At 49.1% G+C, this 16,002-nt stretch overlaps 1 protein-coding gene across 7 annotated transcripts in view; it reads right to left on the bottom strand.

The window, feature by feature from the left end:
- Window positions 1-13,631, bottom strand: part of ELP6 (elongator acetyltransferase complex subunit 6) — a 78,511-nt gene extending 64,880 nt beyond the window's left edge. For 4 of the 7 annotated variants that reach the window (XM_061397656.1, XM_061397660.1, XM_061397658.1 and 1 more), the window contains exons 1-6: window positions 10,911-13,631; window positions 7,284-7,362; window positions 6,204-6,274; window positions 3,497-3,615; window positions 2,325-2,526; window positions 291-437 (exon numbers count right to left, since the gene is read on the bottom strand). In XM_061397656.1, the coding sequence (XP_061253640.1) occupies window positions 291-437; window positions 2,325-2,526; window positions 3,497-3,615; window positions 6,204-6,274; window positions 7,284-7,362; window positions 10,911-10,964 (672 nt within the window). In that variant the 5' untranslated portion in view covers window positions 10,965-13,631. The other 3 variants (XM_061397661.1, XM_061397662.1, XM_061397657.1) reach the window with 3 other exon arrangements.
- Window positions 13,632-16,002: the final 2,371 nt, after the last annotated feature.

Here is a 16,002-nt window from a genome sequence, read left to right as displayed (position 1 = left end):
TGCAAATGACCACCGTGCAAAACCTGCCCTGGTGCACAGGGCCAAGAACCCCTGGAGCGGACTCGGATCTGCATTCACACAACTTCTGAGACCTCCCTCCCACCCGAGGGCATATCCTAGTGGACTACCCCAAGGCCCGACACTGTCCCGGGGCAGTGGGGCGCACAGAGGAGGCGAGCAGCTCCCGGAGAGCCAGGGCCCCGCGCACCTGCCCGTGCACGACACTGTCCCGGGGCAGTGGGGCGCACAGAGGAGGCGAGCAGCTCCCAGTGAGCCAGGGCCCCGCGCACCTGCCCATGCACGTCTTTGCAGAAGCCGGTGGCCAGGCCCTCAGCCCGCAGGATCAGGTGGCTCTGGTGACTAAGGCCATTCAGCAGGACATCGCTCTCCTCATCCTCGGCATCTCCACTGTCATGTACGAGGGCAACGACGTTTCCCTGCAACAGATAGAGGCTGTCAGGAGGGACGCCAGACTCAAGACACGCGGGTCTCTGGGAGCCTCCGCTGCCCTGCACGCCCTCTCATGGGACTGGGCTCAGGGCTCGGGCCTGCAATCGTCTGCTGGAACAGCTTCACCAGCACACCCAGCCTGGACGTCCAGCTCAGTTTGTCTGTAAGCAAGGAAGAGCATCCAGTCGTGAAAAAGAATAAAGCAGATCAGTGTGTTCTGTTTCGGGGGCAGTGGACAGCAAAACACACACTGTGTGTTAGTAAATGAAAAGAAGTACCAAACTGTGTGGATGGTGGGTTACTCGGAATGTGAAAAGAAAAGCAGGGAGATGAGCGTACATACAAATGCATTTATGACTGCTCAGACGCTCCGGAAGGATATATGAGGGAGGGAAGGAGAGACTTACTTTTTGCTACAGTAGACTTTATATCCTGTTTATATCTTCTTTTTTTCTTTATTAAACTATTTTAATATTAAAACTTTAATTAAAATATTAAAAACTTTATAATATAAAAATATTGAAATTTTAGTATTAAACTACTTTCTCTATTAAACTATTTCCAAGTTTTACTTTCTTAATTAATATAAGTATTTTTACAAAAAGAAGTTGATAGTGGCCCACACGGGGCTTCCCTGGTAGCTCAGCTGGTAAAGAATCCGCCTCCAATGCAGGAGACCCCGGTTCAATTCCTGGGTCGGGAAGATCCCCTGGAGAAGGGATAGGCTACCACTCCAGTGGTTCAGGTGGTAAAGAACCCGCCTGCGATGCGGGAGACCTGGCTTTGATCCCTGGATTAGGAAGACTCCCCTGGACAAGGGAATAGCCACCCACTCCAGTATTCTTGCCTGGAGAACGCCATGAACAGAAGAGCCTGGCGGGCTACACTCCACGGGGTCACAGTCGAACACGACTGAGCGACTGCACACAGCACAGTGGGCCACACGGCAGGCTGAGCTGCACAAACTGACTGCCTGCTTCACTCCTCCCCCAGCCCCGCTGAACTGTGTCCTGAGGCCCCTTACACGCCGCCCCCCCCATTCTTTCCCCATCACCCTGGCGCCCGGCCCTGCGACTGTAGGCAGGATGGCCTAAGGTCCCCTAAATCCAGCTTCCAGGCAGGACCCTGCACGCAGGAGGTGAGTGGCATGCACCGCTGGATCCACACACCCTGACTAATCCACTTCCCCCGTCCCCACTGCCCTGTGCCCAGCCTGGCCCTGTGGGACACACGCTCAGCTGATGTCTGTAAGCTCCCCCTCACTTAATTCTTGCGGTCTGGTTCCTGGGAGGTGGGTACCACAGGTGTTACTGTTTTGCTAAAATCCCTATGAGGCAAAATCTCTATTTTTGCCTCATAACTTAACAATGAAGGTTACACCCTACCCCTGCATTGCACCTCGCAATTTTCATATTGTTTTTGTTTTGGGACACACTGTGTGGCATGTAGGATCACAGTTCTTTGACCAGGGATCGAACCCACGCCCCCTGCAGTGGAATCACAGAATCTTAACCATTGCACTGCCAGGCAAGTCCCTTCACCTCACAATCCTTAAAGCAGTTTTACATCTATTATCTTAACTGACCTTCAAAACACACTCAGAGCGATACTGTCGTGTGGCAGAGCGGGGACAGACGCAGGACCACACGTGGCCAACCCCACTACAGTCAGGGCCAGGCACCCTTCAGTTTTCAGGATCTTACTTTTTAGCAATGGCAGGTAGCACAGTGCAGGCTGCATGGGGTGAAGATTTCTGGGGCTGCCGGAGTAAAGAAAAAGCCCCGAGCCATCAGACAGAAGAGATAACTGCCAGCAAGTGGCCCTCTGGGCCCGTGGGGTTCACGGCAGGACCTCGGGGTGCAGCGCCCGATTACCTTCCATTCCCGGCACACGGTGGCCCTGCAGTAATGGACGAAGTCCAGCACCGCCACCGGCCCCATGCCCAGGCTCAGCAGCACGCTAAGGTCGTCCACCAGCAGCACCGGGCACCTCCAGGCGGCCTCCCCACAGTCCACAGGCTCCAGGGCGTCCCGCACAAGTGCATACAGCGGCTGCAGGTCCCCAGCATTGGCCTCCCTGGGACACAGGGCAGAAGTCACCAGACAGCTCACGTGCTCTCCAGATGTTCAAGAGACAACTCAGCAGCACGGGGGGTGAGGGGTGGAGGGGATGGGGGAGGGAAAGAAGTGGGTCCAGTGCTTGGCACCAAGAGGCTCATGAGCTGCCTGGAAAGAAAAGGCACACTCCCGTGGGCATGTTTATTTCAGTTCAACTATTCCCTGAGGCCTGCTGGGTACAGAGCACTGTGCTAGCAACTCAGGGACACAGAAATAAACCCCCCAGAGGCCCACACAGCCTCTCAGTCCAAGGGCTTAAGGCCTCTGCTTTAAAGGGAGAGGCCTTCCTGGGAGGTCATAACTGAGGATGAAAGCTCAGCAGCAGTTCACGCGTCCAGGTGTGAGCGGTAGCCTGAGCGCTCATGTTCGGACCAGGTCTGACCTACTACTGGCCCCGCTACCTCCACCTCCCCAGTGACTGCAGCAGTGGTCTCCCAGCAATGGGGGTGGTGGGGAGGTGGGCTCAGAAATCAGAGCCTGGGGCATAGGTACCGGCCTCACGGCCCCACACTCCAGGGCCAAACCCCGCTAACAGCAGGTAGAATGATGCTGTCTATATAATCTGGGCTCAGATGGAGACCAGGCCCACCCATTCAAAGACACCAGCTTCAGAGACGGGACAGGCTGTGTGCAAGGCCACACACACAGGCCACACACTTGGCCTTTTTTTTTTTTTTAACATTATTTATTGATTTGGCTGTGCTGGTTCTTAGTTGCAGCATGCAGGATCTCCCATCTTCGTGGGCTCCTTAGCTTTCTACAGCTTCCGGGACAGGCACACAGCCTCTGACAGAGGCGAGGACCTTGAGTGATGCCGAGACACCCGGGCAGTGCCTGCCTTCTGCAGCCGGCTCTGCCCTCCTACGTCGGGGAGAGAGAAAGGGGTTACACGGAGACCCGGGGCGGGGCCCACCTGCGGGCTGACTGACCTGAGGAACTGCAGGGGGTGCGGCTCCTCCCGGGGCCGGAAGAAGATGTCCACCGCGGACCTGAGACCCTCGAGGACCACCAGCTGCCCGCGTTCCCGCGCTGTGGTCAGGCTGACACCCTGCACCCGACCACGGAGAGGAGAGTGAGTTCCCGGGCTGGCGGGGGCCTCATCGGAGAGGACTTGGCACCAAGGGGCTCACGACTCCAGGACGCCAGCTCCTGAGAGGGCGCCGGGCCCGTTTGGAGCCCTGCGGACGTGCGTCTGGCTGCCTGACATGGGAGCCCAGGTCTTGTCTCCCCTGGGTGCGAGGGCGCCAGGCCCATTTGGAGCCCCGCGGACATGTGTCTGGCTGCCTGACATGGGAGCCCAGGTTTTGTCTCCCCTGGGTGCGAGGGCGCCGGGTTTGGAGCCCCGCGGACGTGCGTCTGGCTGCCTGACACGGGAGCCCAGGTCTTGTCTCCCCTGGGTGCGAGGGCGCCGGGCCCATTTGGAGCCCCGCGGACGTGCGTCTGGCTGCCTGACATGGGAACCCAGGTCTTATCTCCCCTGGGTGCTCCCCACACACAACCCGTGTTCTATTGTCAGATGTGCATTTACATGTAGTTTTCACATTTTCTTAAAACAAATTTTTTTGTTAACTCTCTTCTTTTCTTACTTGGCTGCGCTGGGTCTTAGTTGTGGCACGCAGGCTCTTTTGCTGCACCATGAGGGGTCTAGTTCCCTGACCAGGGATCGAATCTGGGCCCCTTTCACTGGGGACACAAAGTCTTGGCCACTGGACCACCAGGGAAGTCTCTACTTGTCACATTTCTTAAAAAACTTACTTTCTTTTGCTTATATACTTATTTTTTACCTAGTACTGCTTTTTACTGTATGATAGTAATATAAAGTTGCCTTTTTAAGGGCATGTAGTTACAAAATAAAGTACATTTAAAAACAGAAAGTAAATAGTAACGTGGTGGTGGGGTGACAGTCTCTGTTGCAACAACTCAACTCTGCTCTCATAGCAGCCACAGATGGGGGTGGCTGTGCTCCAATAAAACTTCACGTACAGAAAACAGGGGGTGCAGACTGTGGCTGCTCAACCCCTGCTCCCGACCAGTGCTTCGTAAACATGGGTCTTTATGAACCATGTAATTAAGAATCTCCTGAGGGCTTTCTTGGTGGCTGAGTGGTAAAGATCTGCCTGCTAATGCAGAAGATATGGGTTTGATCCCTGAACTGGGAGGATCCCACATGTGTCAAGAGCAATTAAGCCCCTGCACCACAACTGTGGAGCATGTGCTCTAAGCCTGGGAACTAGAACTACTGAAGCCCACACGCCCTAGAGCCTGTGCTTCCCAACAAGAGAACCCACTGCAATGAGAAGCCCATGCACCACAGCAAGAGAAAAGCACCCTCAGCAATGAAGACCCAACATAACCAAAAATTAAAAATAAAAACAAGAATCTCCTGAGATACCTGATTAAAATGCAGATCTCTGGGCCCTACTCCAGGGCTAGAAGCCTTAGGGGCAGGGCCTGGGAATCTGCATTTCAACATCCCGTGATGGTGACACTGTCCAGACATGCAACCCGCGGTTCTGCAGAAGCAGCAGGTGACATAGAACTCAGACTCCTTGTGTCCCCAGACCAGGCCTTGATCGCTCAGTCACACACTGGTGTTCACTGTGCAGCACCATTAGCAACAACGGCCCTCCTGGCAGAGAGAAGGACTCCTGACCGTCTCCTTTGCTCTTGCTCATGACTACTGTACTGATGTAAGAACAGCACTACAGCAAGAGGACGGAAACTCACGCTCTAGTGCTGGGCACACCCAGAGCTGTGCATGCCATTCCTGCCGGGTTGGTGAGTCAAAGGTAACAGGAAAAGCAGCCAAACCAGATATGAGAATACACACCTTTCTCATCTCACAGATGCCAGGGCCAAACACACGCCTCACCGACCTGGAATGCAACCGTGTTCCTGACACGACTGTGCTCCCTGAGCCTGTGCTCTGACCTCTGGCACAGGAACTTCTCCCTTCCCTGCAAAGCATGGGAAACCCTCTCGCTCTCTCACTGGTTCCCCCCATCAGAGAAGAGGACTGACAGTAAGGCTGTCATTTCGAAGATCACTGCTGATGCATGGCCTGGTTCTCTCCCACTCTGAGCCTGACTTAAACCAAAAACACGTAACAACAAGAGCCCCAGAAATTCACCTCGTCACAGGTCACAAGTAATGTGCCAGGTGAGGTGCCAGGAGGGTCACCAGCCTCTCAGACATCTTACTCTTGCATGGCTGCATTTAGTAAGACAAGGGGCAAACCAAGATGAGGTGAGGGGCGTGTGACAAAAGCCCTAGACTAAGGGAGAGACAGTGGGAGGTACTCAGCTGGGCAGAGACCAAGCTGTGATCTCTAACCCACTGGAGACAAGATTAATGTTCACCCTGAGAAGGAAGAAACCTTAACTGGTCCAGACTCAGTGGAGAAGGGTTTGATTTAATCCATAACAGGTCTGGTTCTAAACACTTGACAAATGAACAAAACACGCAGAGATGCTGCCCTTGCCCTTCAGATAAAGGGTTCAGGATCCCATGATTTCCTTAGTCCTTCCCTTTCTAAGTTCCCTGCAACCCAAACAGGGAAGCCCAGCCTGACAGCATACGTATGCCTGGCGCACACACTCACTCAGGGGTCTCATCACAGAGGTCTAACATACTTACCAGCTTCTGCCCCACCATATTATAGTGACTAAAGGACTGGACGAGGGCCACAAAGCAGACTTTACAATTGGCTGGAAAACAAAATAAACTGATTTTTAACCAACTCTCTATTTACAATCAGTCTCAGATACTTCTTGCCTCTGGAAACAAAAGAACTGAGGCAGATCTAGAGAACCCATGCCTTGCAACCTGACATACTCAATTTGATTTGAAGATGTCCTTTTTTCATATTAATAATTATATCTTATTTCATTGATTCTGAGATGTACTTTACCTGTGAGATGTATCACCAGGAACCTTAGTTTGTTCCCCTGAAAATACATTATAGTTTTTAAAAAGCTGTATTTTTCTAACTCCTTGTTGGTTACAGAGATACAACTGAATTTTTAAACCAGTCTAATACCCGAGGATATAAGAACACAAAGAAACTCTAGCTACCTTATGAACTTAATTAATTCTAAGAACTTATCTGTAGATGCTCTTGCTCTGTATAAGCTGACAATAACACCATCTAGAAAGGAAAATCACTTTCAAAGCTGTAAATGATTACAACTCAGAGTGCCAAAGGTCAACCTTGTATCCTGGCCTGGCTCAGTGGGGACTCAAGGAGAATCAGTTAAGTCTTTATTTTTCATTTGGCTGTTTTCTTCTTCTAATCGATTTCTGTATGTGAACTGCAGAGCTGTTTTTTGTTTTTTTTTCCCGCCTCTGTTCCTTAGGAAGCATCTATTGCCAGGGCAAAGTGTTAACGGGTTGATGCCTCGAGACTTCAAACCACCCAAGGCCCAAGGATCAACAGAATGAAGAGGCCACACAAGGCCCTAAGGGAGTCAGTGCCTGCACAGGGGGTGGAGAAATGGAAGGCAATACTGGATACAGTGAATACACGGCAGTCGCTGGTATAGTAGAGGTGGGAACAAGATGGGCCATTAATCCCATTAACTAACAAATAGCCATCTGGTTACCCAAACACCAAAGGCCTGACTAGTTAATACTATTTCTAGTGCTACCTTAAACAGGCCTCTTTCCGCCCCCATCCCCCGCCCTGGCCTTGGGTTTTCTTTTTCTATAGTCTTATACCTTTGAGGTAGAAGGAGAGAAAGTGGTGCACAAGGAAACTGCCATCTGTCTTGGCATCACAGAGTAGAGTCAGCTTTCCCTAAAAGTTAAGAAGAACACAAAAAGATGTATTAGACTCCCTGGAAAGAGGTCAACTGAGTGTCAAAATCTAGTGGATTGTGTCTACTTTTAAATTTCTATACCTGGAGACTCATGTGTGTGTGTATTTGTGTATTTAACCAGAAAAAGAAGAAAATAAGTAAAAATTATAGAAAAACCAACAGTGAAAGTGATCTGTATTAAACGTACTCATTTTGGGCAAGCCTATCTCAAGCTATCATCTTCCCCAGGCAACGGAGAACAAAATCCCTTCTTTTCCTCACTCCTCTCCAGTCTTGCTGCTGCTGCTAAGTCACATCAGTCATGTCCGACTCTGTGCAACCCCATAGATGGCAGCCCACCAGGCTCCCCTGTCCCTGGGACAGGGGAGGCAAGAATACTGGAGTGGGTTGCCATTTCCTTCTCCAATGCATGAAAGTGAAAAGTGAAAGTGAAGTCGCTCAGTTGTGTCTGACTCTTCACGACCCCAAGGACTGCAGCCCACCAGGCTCCTCCATCCATGGGATTTTCCAGGCAAGAGTACTGGAGTGGAGTGCCATTGAGAAAATTAAATCCTGAACAAAGTAAGATTTTACCATCAGAACCCAATAAAAATCACTGACTTTCCATATTGCAAGGGGTCTTCTAAAAGGTCATTTAATCCAATGTCCTCCCTAACTCTAATCCTTATGCCAATTCTGTCCCATAGGCAGGGGATGAGAAAGCAGTTGTTCCAAGAGACAGCCGGGATCAAAGTCCTCCTCCCAGTGGCCTTGGGAACTGCGTCAGGCAGAGCTCTCATTGTGGAGAGCCCGGGAAAGACCTCCAAAGATGGCCTTTGCAGGGGCTGGCTGTCCCGCTCCAGTCAGCCTTTGTTCCTTGTCAGTGATAGGGAAGGTCATCTCTCTGTTGTCCTGATATTTTTTCCTCTCGTAAAATATGAAAGATTACACTAGCAGACTCTGAAGTTTACCCCTGGTGCTGTCATTTCCTGGTGCCCACTTCTATCCCTCATTGTAGCCCTCGGTTTGGACTTTGGAGGTGCTAGTAAGTAGGAACTGGCAAGGTCAGCAGTGCCATCTGGAGGCTTGGGCAGAGAAAAACTGCGGGGCAATTAAAATGCACAAGGATTTACTGAAAACTATTTGCCTGGGACTATGGAATTCCAGTTGAGCTATTTCAACTCCTGAAAGACGATGCTGTGAAAGTGCTGCACTCAATATGCCAGCAAATTTGGAAAACTCAGCAGTGGCCACAGGACTGGAAAAGGTCAGTTTTCATTCCAATCCCAAAGAAAGGCAATGCCAAAGAATGCTCAAACTACCGCACAATTGCACTCATCTCACATGCTAGCAAAGTAATGCTCAAAATTCTCCAAGCCAGGCTTCAGCAATACGTGAACCGTGAACTTCCAGATGTTCAAGCTGGTTTTAGAAAAGGCAGAGGAACCAGAGATCAAACTGCCAATCCGTTGGATCATGGAAAAAGGAAGAGAGTTCCAGAAAAACATCTATTTCTGCTTTATTGACTATGCCAAAGCCTTTGACTGTGTGGATCACAATGAACCGTGGAAAATTCTGCAAAGAGATGGAAATACCAGACCACCTGATCTGCCTCTTGAGAAACCTGTATGCAGGTCAGGAAGCAACAGTTAGAACTGGACACAGAACAACAGACTGGTTCCAAATAGGAAAAAGAGTACGTCAAGGCTGTATATTGTCACCCTGCTTATTTAACTTATATGCAGAGTACATCATGACAAACGCTGGACTGGAAGAAGCACAATCTGGAATCAAGATTGCCAGGAGAAATATCAATAACCTCAGATATGCAGATGACACCACCCTTATGGCAGACAGTGAAGAGGAACTAAAAAGCCTCTTGATGAAAGTGAAAGTGGAGAGTGAAAAAGTTGGCTTAAAGCTCAACATTCAGAAAACGAAAATCATGGCATCCAGTCCCATCACTTCATGGGAAATAGATGGGGAAACAGGGAAACAGTGTCAGACTTTATTTCATGGGGCTCTAAAATCACTGCAGATGGTGACTGCAGCCATGAAATCAAAAGACGCTTACTCCTTGGAAGAAAAGTTATGACCAACCTAGATAGCATATTCAAAAGCAGAGACATTACTTTGCCAACAAAGGTCCGTCTAGTCAAGGCTATGGTTTTTCCTGAGGTCATGTATGGATGTGAGAGTTGGACTGTGAAGAAAGCTGAGCGCTGAAGAATCGATGCTTTTGAACTGTGGTGCTGGAGAAGACTCTTGAGAGTCCCTTGGCCTGCAAGGAGATCCAACCAGTCCATTCTGAAGGAGATCAGCCCTGGGATTTCTTTGGAAGGAATGATGCTAAAGCTGAAACTCCAGTACTTTGGCCACCTCATGGGAAGAGTTGACTCATTGGAAAAGACTCTGATGCTGGGAGGGATTGGGGTCAGGAGGAGAAGAGGACGACAGAGGATGAGATGGCTGGATGGCATCACCGACTCGATGGACATGAGTTTGAGTGAACTCCGGGAGTTGGTGATGGACAGGGAGGCCTGGCGTGCTGTGATTCATGGGGTAGCCAAGAGTCAGACATGACTGAGAGACTGAAGTGAACTGATGGAGTAACAAAAAGGTTTTACACACTAGGTGTCTTGGCCGCCTGGACGAGCTTACCATTTCATCAGAAAGACAGGAGTTATGAAATAAATCACCTATGCTCCTAGGAGAGGCAACCCTCGGGCTAACGCATGAACATTTTTGAGTTGCTCTAGACCGTGGAAAGGAGAGAGCGAAGAAAACAGAGCAGGGAGGCTGTGGTGCCAAAGGCGGGGTTGTGCAATCAAACGTTGGCTGCGAGCAGCTTCAGAGAGCACTGTTCAAAAACATGAGGAGGAAGACGAGCAGAAGTGTTCGCTGAAACCTGCCGAGTGCTCCCGGGACAGAGGGGGCTTAAGGTCGTTAGGAAGTTGCTCCCTTATGATGGTGGGCGGGGCGGGGGGTGGGGTGTTCCAGGTGGCTCAGTGGTCAAGAATCCGCCTGTTAAGGCAAGAGACGCGCGCGGGACAGGCAGTTCCATCCCTGCGTCGGGAAGATCCCCTGGAGAAGGGAATGGTAATCCACTCCAGTATTCTTCCCTGGAGAATCCCACGGACAGAAGAGACTGGCGGGCTACAGTCCATGGGGTCACAAAGAGTCGGACACGGACAGAGCGACTAAACCACCACCACCAACCTCTGTTTGGGCGCTAGGGCTCCCACCACGGTGAACACGCACAAGGGTCGCCTATACACTTAAGTCAACCCAAACGTATAACGTGCTTGCTGCGGTCTTTCAAGGGCGCACGCGACCTTCGAAAACGCGCAGGATGCCCACCTTTCGCAGGCCTAAGCGTCCAGCCCAGCCTCGGGGGGCGGGCCCTCTGCGGACTACAACTCCCAGGCACCCCCCGGCCACGGACATCACGTGATTTCCCACGGGTCTGCGCGCGCTTCATCCGGGTGTCCGGTCTTGGGCCGCGCTCCCAGAATCCAACCTCCTCCTCGACCTTGCGACCTCTTACCTGCTCCACCCCTTCAGGGGTGGTGTTGAGGAGGTTATTGAGTTCTGGGAACATTCCGAGCTCCAGAACGCACGGGGGCCCCGGATGGGAAGATGGGCTGCCACGGATACAGCAGAGGCTGGAGAGCAAAACCCACCACACAGGAACACGCGGGAGGAGTGCGCATGCGCAATTCCCCTGGCCGCAGCCAATGAAACGCGCGGATCGGCCGCTCTCGGCGCATGCGCAGAGACGCGCACCAGGCCGGGGGAATCTGGACGCTGAGCCGTGCGGGCTTCTTACCTGTATTCCACTCGCAGAGAGTTTCCCCCAATCAAGGCATCAGGAGGTCGGGTCTCTTCTTCCTTACCTCAACCGCGCGTTCTTCTCATCCCAGAGCCTCCTGTCAAGCTTCTGCGGTGTGCCTCACACTACTAAAGGCTTTGGCTGCAATGGGCGAACCAGACAGGCAAAGACGCTCGCTCTCGCACAAAACAGAAAACAGACGTAATAAACATGGAATAATACATTGAAAAATTCTGTGTGGGGGATAAAATGAAGCTGGATAAAGGAATAACGGTGGGATGGGGGTAGGTTTTGGAATAAGACAGGTTATCTGGGTAGGGTCACTGACCAAGTAGGGTTGGAACACGCCCTGCATGCTTCTCTTTGAGGTTTTTGCACTGTTTACCCTCCCTGGGCTGCAGCCGTTAAAGAAAAAACAAAAAACGCCACTTCTTTCAGGTCTTTGTTCGCATGTCAGTTTATCAGCGAGGCCTTCCCCAAGCCTCCATGGAACTAGAGATCAATTGCCAATTTTCCACTGGATTATCGAAAAAGCAAGAGAGTTCCAGAAAAACATCTATTTCTGCTTTATTGACTACACCAAAGGCTTTGACTGTGTGCATCACAATAAACTGTGGAAAATTCTGAAAGAGATGGAATACCAGACCACCTGACCTGCCTCTTGAGAAATCTGTGTGCATGTCAGGAAGCAACAGTTAGAACTGGACGTGGAACAACAGACTGGTTCCAAATAGGAAAAGGAGTACATCAAGGCTGTATATCGTCACCCTGCTTGTGTAACTTATATGCAGAGTACATCATGAGAAACGCTGGGTTGGATGAAGCACAAGCTAGAATCAAGATTTCCAGAAGAAATATCAATAATCTCAGATATACAGATAGGCAGATTACACAACCCTTATGGCAGAAAGTGAAGAAGAACTAAAGAGCCTCTTGATGAAAGTGAAAGAGGAAAGTGAAAAAGTTGGCTTAAACCTCAACATTCAGAAAATGAAGATCATGGCATCTGGTCCCATCACTTCATGGGAAATAGATGGAGAAACAGCGGAAACAGTGAGAGACTTTATTTTGGGGGGCTCCAAAATCACTGCAGATGGTGACTGCAGCCATGAAATTAAAAGATGCTTACTTCTTGGAAGGAAAGTTATGACCAACCTGGACACCATATTAAAAAGCAGAGACATTACTTTGCCAGCAAAGGTCTGTCTAGTCAAAGCTATGGTTTTTCCAGTCGTCATGTATGGATGTGAGATTTGGACTATAAAGAAAGCTGAATGTGAAAAATTGATGCTTTTAAACTGTGGTGTTGGAGAAGACTCTTGAGAGTCCCTTGGACTGCAAGGAGATCCAAACAGTCCATCCTAAAGGAGATCAGTCCTGAGTGTTCATTGGAAGGACTGATCGTGAAGCTGAGGCTCCAATACTTTGGCCACCTGATGTGAAGAGCTGACTCATTTGAAAAGATGCTGATGCTGGGAAAGATTGAAGGCAGGAGGAGAAGGGGACGACAGAGGATAAGATGGTTGGATGGCATCACCAACTCAATGGGCATGAGTTTGGGTAAACTCCAGGAGTTGGTGATGGACAGGGAGGCTTGGTGTTCTGCAGTCCATGGATGGGGTCACAAAGAGTCAGACACAACTGAGCAACTGAACTGAATTTCCCTAAGCATCTTATTTAAGTTCTTAACTGTCCCTTCCCCAGCAATTCTTATCCTTTCCCCTCACCCCTCTTTTATTTTTCTCCATATCATTTATATCTGGAGCTAGTGAAGGACAGGGAAACCTAGTGTGCTGCAGTCCATGGGGTCGCGAAGAGTTGAACAAGATTGGGCGGCTGAACAAGACAAGAGTTATCAGAGTGAGGCACGAGGAAGTGCTGCCCCCTTGTGGACACGTCGCAGAACAACTTGACAACCACGCAGCTTAATCTGCAAGGAGGCGGGCGTGCTCAGTCGTGTCCACCTCTTTGTGATCCCCGTGGACCATAGCCCGCTACCCCTGTCTCTTTAGAATTTTCCAGGCAGGAATACTGGAGAAGGTTGCCATTTCTTCCTCCAGGGAATTTTCCTGACCCCAGGGATAGAACCCGTGTCTCCCACACATCTCCTGCACTTCCAGCATTACAGGCGGATTCTTTACCACTGAGCCACCAGGACAGTCCACTGCAGTTGAAGGGCACTTCATATTCACAAAGCCTGCGGGGCTGTAAAGGACACCTGCCCTCAAGAAATGTCAAAAAAAAAAAAAATGTCAAAAGGCAGGGAATCGATAAAGAGTTCAAAAGAGGGCAGACTTGGGACTTCCCTTGCGGTCCAGAGGTTAGGAATTCGCCTTCCAATGCACTGGACACCTGGTCGATCCCTGGTCCAGGAACTAAGATCCCACATGCCATGGGGCTACTCTAAGACCTGACATAGCCAAACAAATGAATAAATGTTTTAAAAAACAGAGCCGACTTTCAAGAATCCAATTGCAAGAGAGAAACTACACTCACACTGTTTAATACAAAAGCACAGGATAACATGCTCCACATTGCTAATTATTTAAGAAATGTAAGTGAAACTGACAACTGGGTGTCTTCTCCAACCAGACAGAAATGGCCACCTGCAAAAATCTACAAAAATCAACATGAGAGGGGCATGGAGAAGAGGAAATCTTCCCTCCTGCGCCTGTATGGGAATGTAAATAGCTGATAAGGTGCTATGGAAGCACCATAGGAAAGGAAAACCAGAGCTACATTAAGATCCTGCAGTTCCACTTCTGGGCCTATTTGGATGAAACCATCATTCAAAAAGTCGCATGTACTCCAAGGAGCACTGCAGCACTATTTACAATACCAGGACAGGGAAGTCACCAAAATGCCCAATGACACAGGAATGGAGAAAGGAGATATGGCCCATATTTACAATGCGATATTACTCATAGAAAAGGGTGAGATGATGCCATTTGCAGCAACAACAATGACCGAGACATGATCATACAAAGTTAACTAAGAGAAAAAAAAAACAACATGTTACCATTTATGTGTGAATTTGAAAATCTGATAAAATTTAACTGATTTACAAGTAGCAACAGACTGACAGCCCTAGAAAACAAACTTATGATTACCCAGGGGCAAGGGGAGTGAGGAGCAGTAAGTTAGAAGGTTGGCATTCACAGATACACACTTATATATATGTGTGTGTGTGTATATATATATATACATATACATATATCGACAGGGAAGCCTGGCAGTGCTGCAGTCCATGGAGTCACAAAGAGTCAGACATGACTGAGCGAATGAACTTATATATATATATATATATATTCACATATAAAATAGACAGTCACATGGGATCTACTGTGAGCACAGGGAACTCTACACAACATTGGCCAATAAGCTGAACAGGAAAAGAATCCATAAAAGAACAGCTCTCTGTATATATAAAAATGTATCACCTTGCTGTACATTTAAAACAAACAAAACATTGTAAATCAATTACACTCCAATATAAAGCCCAAATTTGTAAACAGAAAGGGAAACAAGAAAGAAATACCTACTGTATTCCGCTCAGGCCTCAGTGTCCTGTGCTGGCTCACCTCCAGAAAGCCTGAGCGGGTTTGGGTTTCAAGCCTGGAGTGTCCTGGGGCACCGGGAGCAGTGGAGAACGTGCCACAAACGAGCGACACCTTCCATGCCCCGGTAGCACCTCGTCCCCTCTGGAGGAAACCACTATCTCAGGATAGGGGGGCCCCTAAAGGTAAACCAAGCCAAGTGCACCCAAAGGATGCTGGACCCTCTGGCCTGGAAGAGGTCTGAAAAGTCACCTGGTCTCCACATCTCTTGGACCTGACGCTCCCATGGTCAGCCTCCTTCCTTAAAGTTGCTGCTGGTATTTAAACCAGCAGCCGAAGTATAGAGTGGTTTGGGATTCCTTGCAGGGCATTGGGAGAAAGGTGAGGGTAAAGAAATAATGGAATACAAGCCCTTGGGTGTTTATGCTGGCACATTCCAGTCTTGTTTACACACCAGGAACGACTTCGAAAGTTCCGCTTGCTTGAGTTCGAGTGGGGCATAAGGAAGTGCTGCCGCCTTGTAGACATTTCTCCTAATAATAACTTTACAACCACCAACGCTTAAGGGTCCTTCATACTCACAAAGCCTGTGGGGCTGTAACGGACAGCAGCCCTCAAGAAGTGTCAAAAGGCAGGGAATCGAAAAAGAATTCAAAAGAGGACAGACTTGGGACTTCCCTTGTGGTCCAGTGGGTAGGAATCCTCCTTCCGATGCATGGGAAACTGGTTCCATCCCTGGTCCAGGAACTAAGACCCAGCAGCTCCCAAGGCCATGTTAAGACCCCACACAGCCAAATACATGAATAAAGAAACATTAAAAAATAAAATCAGAATTTTCAAGAATTCAATTTCAAGAGGGGAAACTGTACTCACACCCTTTAAAAAATAGCACAGAATACCATGTTCCATCCACATGACTAATTATTAAAGAAACGCAAACAAAACTGACAACCAGATATCACCTGGACACGATCATACCAAGGGAACTTAGAGAAAGACAAATATCACATGTTACTACTTAAAGTTGGAATTGAAAAACTGATATAAATTGAAATCATTTGCAAAACAGGAACAGACTCACAGACTTAGAAAACAAACTTAAGATTACCAAGTGGAAAGGAGGAATAAGTTAGAAGGCTGGCATTCACAATATGTATGTGTGTGTGTTTGTGTGTGTGTGTGTCTGTGTATATAGATATACACCTATCTATTTTAAAGATATTAGAATCATGTCTAGTTCCCTTCTTGTT

The sequence above is a fragment of the Bos javanicus genome, chromosome 22 (assembly GCF_032452875.1).
Source record: "Bos javanicus breed banteng chromosome 22, ARS-OSU_banteng_1.0, whole genome shotgun sequence".
Taxonomy (NCBI): Eukaryota; Metazoa; Chordata; class Mammalia; order Artiodactyla; family Bovidae; genus Bos; species Bos javanicus.
This window is presented reverse-complemented; position numbering and strand designations above follow the sequence as displayed.